Source organism: Diabrotica undecimpunctata, chromosome 7 (genome assembly GCF_040954645.1).
Source record: "Diabrotica undecimpunctata isolate CICGRU chromosome 7, icDiaUnde3, whole genome shotgun sequence".
In the NCBI taxonomy this organism is placed as follows: Eukaryota; Metazoa; Arthropoda; class Insecta; order Coleoptera; family Chrysomelidae; genus Diabrotica; species Diabrotica undecimpunctata.
This window is the reverse complement of record NC_092809.1, coordinates 114,359,835-114,371,875: the sequence shown is the minus strand read 5'-3', so window position 1 is coordinate 114,371,875 and position 12,041 is coordinate 114,359,835. Positions and strand designations below refer to the sequence as shown.

Here is a 12,041-nt window from a genome sequence, read left to right as displayed (position 1 = left end):
ACAAGATGTTTTAGTATAGAATTCTTCGCCAATTTTAATAATTCAGGCTCTAATCGAGCGTTTTTTTTGTATCTAATTCGGGCTCTTCATCATCATTACTAGAAGAATTTTGTGCTTTTAACCGTTTTCGAATATATTTTTTGGATCTTAAGCAAGCAATTTAATTAAACCCAGCCTGTAAGACATGTTCACCCCTAAGAAAACTAATATCCCCTGTTATAAAACCTGGTAAAAATATTTACCACCTTCCTATGTTCACAACGGTAGTCACTACAGGTATCAGTAGTTGACCTTCCATTTACAGTAGAGGCGCATAGCGCATAGAAAATGTGTGTATCTTCTTCTTCGCGTGCCATATCAGAATTATCCGACGTTGGCGATCACCACTGCGAAGGCTTCTCGATCTTATGCAATATGGAAAAATTGTCCTGCATTTTTTATCTGTGTCCATTCACTAATGTTTTTTAACTAAGAAACTTGTTTTCTTCCTACACCTCTACGGCCCTCTATTTTACCTTTAAGGATCAGTTGTAATATTAAATGTGTGTATATAAATGCAAGATGGTAAATATATATACCATAGACTTAAAGTGTTCTTTAAAATTAAAGAAACATTTAAAAAGTAACTGGTCGTTAGTTTAGTCGAGCAAAAATTTAATTTGCCGATTTTAAATTGAACAATTATACTCCTTTTTGGATTTTGAAAATAATTTTCACTTTTGTACAGGAAATTTTTGTTTTCTTTCACCAAAATAGATATATCATTATGGTCTTCCCCCATATCTCCGTTTTAGCATCCGTCAATGGCATTTTCTTATCGAGTGTGTCTTCTTGTGCGTGGAGGGCGAGTTTCGTATCGAGATAGTTGACGGGCCCGTAAACTTTGCTATTATCATTTTAATGTTTTACGAGAAAGGATGAACGACAAGAAGATACAGAAGTGTGTGACGCTTTTGATGGCCGAGGGTTACTTATTTTCTACTGGGAAATGGAGTAGCGGTCCCTAACATTTTTAAGACTCGATTTTTTATGATGAGGGGTTTCTTGGGGTTTTTTGAACGCAAATAACGGTCTTAAATATTTAGTAACTATTTCGCGTTATGTCCAAAGTAACGATTATTTGATATGTTTACCAATAATTTACTTATGATAGAACTCACAACCATTTGTTCATATCTCAGTAGTAGTTATTTTGTTTTCTTAACATATATGTCACTAGAAGAACGCATATCAAACTCTCTTTTATCTATTGTTCTTAGTGTTAAATAGTTTCATACATCTAGGCTTGAGTATTATCGACAAAACAGTGTAGTAGAAAGATTGCTATGTTTATTGCCACAATTTAATTTTAAAATAAGTTTAATAATAAGGTTATCATTATAAATGTAAAAAAGTAATAAAGCAAAAAACGGCATTGAACTTACGATTACGGGTTATTACTGTGTCTTGGCCATATTATTATTTGGTGCAAAAACATAACCACTAAATCCAAGTGTAACTAATAACCCACTCCCAATGTTCTTCATCTTCTTCTTCAAGTGCCATCTCCGCGGCGGAGGTCGGCAATCATCACAGCTATTCGGACTTTTGAGACGGCTGCTCTGAAAAGTTCATTTGATGTACATCCGTACCACTCTCTCAGGTTGCGCAGCCATGACATTCTACGCCTCCCTATGCTTCTCTTTCCTAGGATCTTTCCCTGCATAATCAGTTGGAGCAAGGTGTATTTCTCTCCACGTGTAATATGTCCGAGATATTCTAACTTTCTTGTTTTTATTGAATTTAAAATTTCCATTTCTTTGTTCATCCTTCCCAGAACATCTTTGTTTGTGACGTGTTCTGTCCATGATATTTTCAGAATTCTTCTGTACACCCACAGCTCAAATGATTCCAGTTTTTTCATTGATGTCGCATTCAAGGTCCAAGATTCCATTCCATAAAATAAAGTCGAAAAAACATAGCACCTCGCCAACCTAACTCTTAGTTCCAGTTTTAAATCCCTGGTACATAGAACTCTTCTCATTTTGTTGAAATTTGCTCTAGCCTTTTCTATTCTTATTTTTATCTCCTGATTGTAATCATTTGTGGAGTTAATCATTGTTCCCAGGTATGCATATTTGTCCACTTGTTCGACGTTGGTTTCGTTTATTAGAAGATTCTCGTTATTTCTTTGAGTTTTCGATATTCTCATAAGAAGAAGACATAAATACTTTACTAAACTGACAGCTACAGAAAACACTGATTATTCCTTGTGGAAAGCCACAAAAAATCCAAGACCTCAACAGCATATCCCACCTAATCAAAAACCTAGCGGTGGATAGGCAAGAACTGATACCTTCTTCTTCTTTTTCTTCTTCTTCTTCTTCGTAGCATTTCCGACGTATGTTTTCCATCTTGTAGCAGGTCTTCCTCTCCGTCTTCTTCCCGGCGGGTCCCAGTTTAATATTCTTTTCGGCCACCTATGCTCTGGCATTCTTTGTACATGCCCGTACCACTGCAGGGCTCTGTTTTTCAACTTTTTTGTAATTGAGCATTTTACTTCCATTCTGTTCCATATTTCCTCCGTTCTTATTCTATCCGCTCTTGTGATTTGTAGACATCTTCTCATAAAGTCCAGTTCAACTGGTCTTATTTTATTTCGTATTGTTGTTGTTATTGGCCATATTTCCGCTCCATATAGGGTAATATTCATCACTATGCTTTGATCCTCTTTTTGTTTTCTTTGGTTAGAATGTTGTTCCATATCACTCCATGAAGTGCTCTTGTGGCTTGTTTTCCCCGTGCTATTTTCATTTCTATATCTTTAATACAAGTACCATCTCGGCTAGTCATTGACCCTAAATACTTAAAAGCCTTACAACTCTTAATAGTCTCTTCTTCTAAACTTAAGTTCAAATCTGCAACCTCGGGTCCAATACATAAGTATTCGGTCTTGCACATATTTATCTTGAGTCCCCAAAGTTCATATTCTTCCCTTAATTTCCTTATCATATATTCCATATCCTCCCTGTCTTGTGCAAAAATGACTTGATCGTCTGCGAAAAGTAGTGAATGTAATATATTCTCTTGTACTGGTATGCCCATTGTTCCGCATTTTCTATACCATCTTTTCAAAGCCTGATCTATATATATGTTAAAAAGTGTAGGTGAGAGACCACATCCCTGTTTGAGGCCTTTTGTTGCGGTGATTGTTTTTGTTATTTTATTACCTAACTTTATTTGAACTTGTGTTTCTTTATACAGTCTTTGTGTTATATTCACCCATTTCTCTCTAACGCGCATTCTTCTCATTGCTTCTCATAGTTGTTTCCTGGGCACGCTATCGTATGCTTTCTCTAAGTCGATAAAGGTCATATGTGTTTCAATGTTTTTTTCTTTGTTCTTTTCAATCACCTGTCTCATAATGAATATATCATCTAAACATGATCTGGCTTTTCGGAATCCGGCTTGTTCTTCGCTATAATGGTCCATGTGTTGTTCTAGTTTTTCTTTTATAACTGATGAAAAGATTCTTGCTATTGAAGGCATTACACTGATCCCTCTGTAGTTATTTGGTGACCTTTTGTCACCTTTTTGAAAATAGAGGACATGTATGATAAATTCCACTCATCGGGAATCTTCTCTACTGCTTCGATTTTATTGAACAACATTCGTATAACGGATACTAGATACTAGTTTTTGGTTTATCTCCTAATACCATACAGGGGAAACCATTGTCCTACCCTCAGTCCATATCCAAACCTACCTTTCCTCTCCCAGTATCCTGGATGGATTTACCGATAACGACCTTAGATTGAATATGGAAATGATTTTTGATTAACGAATAGGAAGATGGTCCTCCGAAGAATAGGGGGTTGAGGCGCCGGGCCTGCTACCCGACACTCGGAAAAAGTCATTATGCAAAAACCAATCCAATACAGCCTCGGATTTTGAACGGAAACAAGGATATATGACTTAGGAAGAACTGATACCGAACAAGCTAAAATACTTACAGATATTCTCATTAAAGTTTGAGACGTATGAAAGACGTAGTACACGTATGAAATATTAACAAAAATATATGATTACATTCAAACACCTATCAAATGAACCTACCACTTAAGAGTGTCAATATTACAGAAATGTATTCTGTAATTAAAGAAATAAACCATTAAAAAATCCTGCTTGTGATCTAATAACCGGTAAAACTAAAGAAGTACCAATTATAGCCATAAAAGCACTTCAGCAAATAATCAACGCAGCATTAAGGTTAAAATGCTTCCCGTATTTCTGGTAAATTAGTCAAATAATCATGAATCTGAAACCTGGAAAAAAACCAGAAGAACTAAACTCGTTTAAGCCAGTAAGTCTGTTGCCAATTCTGTCAAAGCTACTAGACAAATATATACTTAAGCAACTGATGGGGGGGGGGGGGGGGAACTTAGTAAAAGAAAGCTTATACATGACCATCAATTTGCTTTCCAAAACAAACATGTTATTGTAAAACAAATTCGTCGTGTGGTAGAAAAAATCGGCAATGACCTAGAAGGCAAAAAATACTGTAATGTAGTTTTTCTAAATATAAGTAAGGGGTTAAAGTAAGGGATGTAATCTCCCTTAAAAATGTAACCCTTTATCATCAACCTATTGTCATATTAATTATAATGTTTTTTACCTTAATTATATAATTTAAGGATCATCTAACCTTCATATGTGGCTATTCCAAATACATACTATTTACATAAACGTTTTTTATTGAGGATGGTCCGATAGTACTGAAAACGTTTTTAATATTTATAAATCCATTTTAAATAATTTTTAAAATTTTTAATCAATTGCATACTATAAAAAGTTTTTTTTTGTAAACTTACAGTTTTTGGTTATCCCAATTTCTTAACACAATTTTCTTTAATTTTTGCAGGTGTTCGACAAGAGCAGGATATCTATGTTAGACTAATTGACTCCGTTACAAAACAGGTAAGTTCTTTTTAAGAATATGATAAGGATAGTACATTCCAAGAATTTGCGACGATTTTGGATTATTACTGAAAGCTTTATTGGGCATTAGCCAAAACTATAACAAATGGTATATGTAAATTTGGAAGAAGTTATTTTTCCAACCATTTCACAAACATCTACGTATTTATATTATCGTAATAATCGTGATTCTGATTTTGATCGCTTTATTAATAAAACGATGTTTTTCACCTGCATCCAACATAATAAATATGTTTCTTTCCCCGTCAGAATGTTATATATAGATTCATAAAACTAAGATAACAGATTGCTTATATTAACTGGTAGGCTAATGCTGAGATCGACTAAACCTAAATATAGGTTCCGAATCTGATTTCTATTGACAAGACAATCGAAAAATTTAGGTTCACATCTCCGATAGATTCATTATTAGACAGACAGAAAGGAGTTTCAGGACTTCAGCTGGTCCGTTTGAAGAGGTCTACCCTCCGGGCGCTGGTACTCACGTGAGGTATGGTTATATGTTGCCTGAAGTTAAATCTAATAAAATATTAAACATCATTCATTTTTAACAACAACATGTACATTTTTTGGTAACTTTAATTTTTATAAAGGGCTTTAACCTAATATTTTGGTGGCTCAGGCATGTTAACCTGCTTTTAACCTAATGATGGAATTATTATTCCGAAAACATTTGTTTTTTTGATGTAGCCCTTCTAAAGGCTTTTTAAATATACCTACATACAATGATTTAAACCTCCATTATTTTAAGATTATTTGAAATCAGGATGATCATTGCCAAAATTATGGCATTAAAGGCGAATTAAAACATATTATTTTCAAATTTCAAACATTTAGAAATGCAGAACGATTGTTAGTTTATATTTATTTTTAAACGTAGTCAAACAATAGTTTTCTTCTATTTATAATTTAGGAAAAAATAATTAAAAATCCACATCATTATCAAAATAAAGAATTTTACTCGTTTTTGCACATTTCAGCGCTGTTTCCGTTGTTGTTCTGCATGTATTGCTATAATAAACTGTCGTCAGCACTTAAGCTAAAAACGCAGAACATAAAAGACAACAGCTGCTTCTTTTATTATTTACTTACCATCGTCGGAAAATGCAGCCTTGTAGCTTGCAACATGTACGAGTATGTAAATAGTCCCAACAGAAATTTCTAAATTCAAGTAAAACGCTAACGTGTTTGTTGAAGGGAGTGGCTATTTTTCGTCTATGGATCAACTCACTCGAACAGTTTATATTGAAAGATTTTTTTTTAGAAATTATGCCCTGGATATTTTAAAGGAGCCTTCTTATGTCTTTATCTTATAAAAAAAATTAACCCAAATTAAAGATTAGGTTTAGATTTAAAAAGGTTACAAGAAAATAGTAACAAAAAATGTGATATGAGAACACTAAAAGACAAGGAAGCAAAGGAGGCGGGCGCACGGATTCTTTCAGAAAAGCTGAGTAACATGGAGCAAACATATGATCCAGAAGAATCACTTCAGAATATACGTGATACCTTTAACAAGATCAGAGAAGACCATATAATAGAAAATAAAGAAAAGAGGAAAAGTTGGACGAATGACAATATACTGCAACTCATGGAAGAAAGACTGATTGGTCGGTAATTCCATAAACCATCTTTATAAACTTTTTACGAGAGTAATCACCACAAGATTAGACAAGAAATTAGACCTATATCATAGTAGAGAAGAAGCTGGATTCAGAACAAACTTTAGAACCAACGATCACCTCCAAACAATAAAACAACTCATCGAAAAATCTATAGAATATAACAAGCCCTTAGTTTTAACATTCGTAGATTTCCAAAAAGCATTCGATTCAGTAGAACTCGACAGTATAGAAGCACTAAACGAGAGCCTCATTGATAGCCGATATTCAAGGCTAATATGTAATATTTATAAAAATGCGACAAGCTCGATACAACTACACGCTAACAGCAACCAAATAAAAATCCAAAGAGGTATCACAAGGTGATACGTTGTCACCTAAACTTTTCATATCGGCTCTAGAAAAAGCGATTAAAACCATCGAATGGGGTAACAAAGGAATAAATGTGGACGGAGAGATGCTACGCCACCTAAGCTACGCAGACGATATAGTCCTGATTGCAGACGATTTGGGACAAATAAAGAAAATGTTGGAAGAACTTAGTACAACCTGTCATAAAGGTTTTAAAATAAATATAACAAAAACAAAATATATGACGAACTTAGTACCAAGTAAACGCCTTGAAATACAAAATGAAGAAATAGAACTGGTAGACAAATATGTATATCTGGGTCACGAAATTAAGATAAGTAAGGACAATCAAACAACCGAAGTATCCAGAAGAATAATACAAGGATGAGCAGCATACGGAGCTCTTAGGAACGTTTTTAAGAGTAACATCCCAACCAATATGAAGAAAAAAGTTTTCGATTAATGCGTGTTACCAGTGATGACCTATGGTGCAGACATTATCGCTCACAAAGAAAAAAATGAGAGTAGCGCAGAGAAGAATGGAGCGATCAATGATAGGGGCCACTCTGCGAGACAGAAGATCTACGAGCTAAGACCAAAGTCATAGACTTCATTGAAAGAAGCTGTAACTTAAAATGGAAATGGGCTGGACACGTTGCCAGAATGAAGGACGGAAGATGAACTCGCAAACTAGTTGAATGGAGACCAAGAGCCGATAAACGTAGCAGAGGAAGACCACCGACACGATGGCAAGACGACTTACGAAAGACAACAAAAAACTGGATACAGCGAGCACAAGATAGAACACTTTGGAGACAAACAGGGGAGGCCTATGTCCAGCAGTGGATTGAGAGATGCTGATGATGATGATGGAAGAAAGAAGAAAATCAAAGAATAACAAAATAATGTACAAATATATTCAGAGACAAATGAGAACGCGAGGGATTGAAAGAAGAAGAATATCATGGTTAAAAAACCTGGGGAAATGGTTCTTCATATGGTTCTGGGGAATTCATAAAGCTATTTAACACCGACGATAATCAACGACTAACAAAAATATTCAATGACAATTTAAACGGAGTAATACCAAGATCATGGCTGAAGTCAACGTTTATTGCTCTACCAAAGAAAACAAAATCCGTATCCTGCAATGATTTCCGGACCATCAGCTTAATGAGCCATATTTTGAAGTTATTTCAAATGATCATACATCAGTGGATATGCAGACAATGTAAAGAAAAAATTAGAAGTACACAGTTTGGTTTTCAGAACGCAGTGGGTACGAAAGAGACTCTCTTTAGCATACAAGTGCTATTTCAATGGCATAGAGATGTGAATTGCGATATTTATGCATGCTTCATTGATTACCATAAAGCGCTCGATACAGTAAAACACGACAAGCTGATGGGGATATTAACAAATATCGGAAGAAACACCCGTGATCTAAGAATTATTAGCAATCTTTAATGGAATCAAACGTCGTCTATCCGTACAGAGGCAGGAGCTTTCGACGATATCAAAATCAAACGTTGGGTCCCACAGGAGTGTATACTATCACCCTTGCTGTTTAACATACACTCTGAAAAAATCTTTCAAGAAGCATGGAAGCATGTTGAAGCCTGAATTCGAGTTAACGGAGAATGTATCAATAACATCAGATACGCGGATAACACATTGGTATTCGCTGTTATAAAACCTTCCAAGAGTTAATGAATAGAATCAAGTGAGTCAGAGATATGGACTTTCACTTACCATTAAGAAAAAAAAATGTATGATGATCTCTAATAAGGAATAGCAAATTGAAAGGATCAGTGTGAATGGTCAACCAATAAAAAGGGTAAAAACATATACCTACCTTGGTACTAACGTCAATAAAAATTGGGACCAGTCCCTAGAAATAAAATGTAGGATAGAGAAAGCAAGATCTGCATTTCAAAAAAATTGCTAAGCTATTCAAATGCCATGATTTATCAGTATCCATAAAAATCAGGTTACTACGATGTTATATCTTTCCTATATTGTTGTACGGAGTTGAGTCGTGGACTCTCACAGATGCTACCTGCAAGAAAATTGAGGTTTTCGAAATGTGGCTTCATTGTCGAATCCTAAAGATGTCCTATACCGACCACGTTACTAAGCAGGACGTTTTATTAAAAATTCAACAAGGAAAAGAGTTGTTAACTACAATAAAAAAGCTAAAATTGAATACCTTGGTCACATCCTGAGGAACAGCAAAAGATATGGGTTGCTGCAATTCATTCTACAAGAAAAGGTAGAAGGAAAACGATGACCAGGAAGGCGAAGGATTTCCTTGCTGAAAAATCTACGTACGTGGTTAAACACAGCAACCAAAAATCTTTTCAGAGCAGCAGTTTGCAAATTACAGATTGCCATGATATTCGCCAACATCTAAAATGGATAAGCACGACAAGAAGAACAAGATAGATTAAAATTTACAAATTGATGTTTTGAACCATGATTAATTTACCATTGTATAATACCATAAATACCATTGTATTTATTATGTAACTAAGCACATGCAAAAACTAGCAGAAATAGATTAAAAACATCAAAATGTGCTAGTTGGTTTTGATATTACCAGTATTTTTACAAATGTGCCTGCACAATGGTAAGAAAGGATGATGATACATTGACAATAAACACCAAACTGAATGTAACAATAAAACACTGAAAACTTTGTTTTCAAAAATTTCACAACATTTATTACAAAATCTTAACGCTACAGCTGTTTCGGCTGATTTCTTTTCTCAAGTCATCTATTTTTGACCAGCGTTAACATTTTATAGTCTTTAATGAAATATATTGAGGAGGGGAGAACTGTTTTTCTTAAGTTGGTCATTCAGAATTATATCTGTGTTTTTTAATTTGTTAATTTCTATGGATTCTAACAAGGATAGCTTAAGGCCTTTATTTTGAATGTGAAAAATTTGAAATTCGTCATTAAAAGAATGATTAAGATCTAGAAGTCGAAGTGCGTATGTAGAATCTGTTTTTCTATTATTGAAAGCCCTTTTATATTCTGCTATTCGTTTCTTAAAATTTCTACCAGTTTGACCGATGTAAGTTTTTGGGCAGTCGCCACATTTAAGTTTGTATACACTACTGTGTAAGTGCTTTTTATTTTGGCTCTTGTTGTTGTTAATATATTTGCCTAAGTTGTTATTTGTTCTGAAAGCTGGTGTTATTCCTTTCTTTTTTATGTGTTTGGCTATTTTTGTTGATATTTTGCCTGTATATGTAATCGAGCAGAAGGTACTGGGTTTTTCTCTGGCGGTGGAACTACTAATTTCAGGGCTTTCTTGTTAGTAAAACACAGATATAATTCTGAATGACCAACTTAAGGCAAACAGTTCTCTCCTCAACCTATTTCATTAAAGACTATAAAGTGTAAACGCATACCAAAAATAGATCACTTGAGAAAGGCCGAAACAGCTCTAATGTTAAGATTTTATAATAAATGTTGTAGAAGTTTTGAAAACAAAGTTTTTAAGGGTTTTATTGTTACATAGAATGAATTTCCATCAAGTAACGGTCGAATCCATCAATTATTTCAAACTGAATGTGTTGGATGTAGTGGAGCTATTAACAATATGCATAGACAACATAATAAAAATATAAATCTTTCAAAACATTAGAACAAGACAAATATTAGAAATGTATGCGGAATTTGTGGGGATCATTTCAGGTTTCATTATTTGTGTCTGTCGTAGTATTAAGGCGTTGGTTACTGTCTCCTTTCTTATGCAGAATTTCAAGGGAAAAAGGTTTATCATCGCATCTAGAGCTGCAGTGGGCTATGTTAATTTTGCTCCTGTAGCCGCTTAGATAGCTGTTGTTTGTTGTATTTTTGGCCACCGTACGAGCAATGCGTAAGTGACTATGGGCATTTTTGGTTTAAGGCCACCAGTCCAAGGCTCTGGATAAGATTTTTTCAAAAAGCTTATTCCAAGTGGGTTTTTGATCTGAGGTTATCCCTAGATATTTCACTTTTCTGAAACAGTCTAATGTGATGCCATTTATAAATGGAGCCTTTAATTTGTATTTATGTCGCTTTATGTGAAAGGTATGACAGTTTTTTGCTGAAGCTAACATTTAAGCCCTTCTTAGAGCACCAACTTTTAATTTCGTTAAGAGCAGTTTGTATGAGACTAGAAATAGTTTGGACATTGAACAAACGTTAGATCAAAATAGAGAAGAACAAGAAAGCAAGAGAATTATTAAATCTAATGTGGCATTTCTGGTCCTCTACTACTATTCAGATCTTCACAGCGATGGGCAGACATCACGAAAAAGCTTCTCAACAAGCAGTATACTGAGGCAGTACATGTAACAGATGACCGCGAACAGTGGAGAACTATCATTAATCAGACTACATGAGCTGCTGAAGCTCAATGATGAACCACAACACATCTGCTAAGATGGTAAGACTATGATGAAGATAACTCGTATTTACCGTAGTCACATATCTTATCACGCAAGTTATTAGATTTTAAAATCAATTGTGATTTGTTAGAATCTTTGGTCTGGGACTATTTGTGACATTAAAATCATAATTTCTCCATTTATTTGTATTCAGATCAAGGGCACATCAGAGCTTCTTCCTTTTAAGTTGTCTCGTAAATATGGATTCAAATTGTTTTGTAAAATTCAATAAACATATCATTATCCTACGAGATCGCTGGACTAATCATCCTTAAAAATATTAAAACTAAAAAAAATATCTTAAAATTGTATGTAATAATATTTTCTTAATCTAATACCTAGTGGAATTTAAAATATTAAATATAAATAGTTATCTTAACACCCTGTAGTAAGTACGAGTAGCCACTACGTGAACAAATCCACCCCGTTTCTTTAACCTTTCCTCCATCCTCGCTCATTTTCGCTTTTGCAGCTTTATTCTGAGTGTGTAGTTGGTCTTTTCAAAGTGGTAGGACAACACATAGGGTGTTAATTTCATTTGCCCCCATTTGTCCGACCTTTTCGTAACCTTAATTATATTAGTTGCGTCTCGTCGTTTAATTTATAATGTTTTTACACAACTTCTAGATGTATTTGCTTTACTAATTT

At 34.4% G+C, this 12,041-nt stretch overlaps 1 protein-coding gene across 3 annotated transcripts in view; it reads left to right on the top strand.

Annotated features, from left to right (window-relative positions):
- Positions 1 to 12,041, top strand: part of kn (EBF transcription factor knot) — a 379,602-nt gene that overhangs the window by 88,132 nt on the left and 279,429 nt on the right. For all 3 annotated transcript variants that reach the window (XM_072538021.1, XM_072538019.1, XM_072538018.1), the window contains exon 5: positions 4,901 to 4,956. In XM_072538021.1, the coding sequence (XP_072394122.1) occupies positions 4,901 to 4,956 (56 nt within the window). The remainder of the gene's footprint in view (positions 1 to 4,900; positions 4,957 to 12,041) is intronic.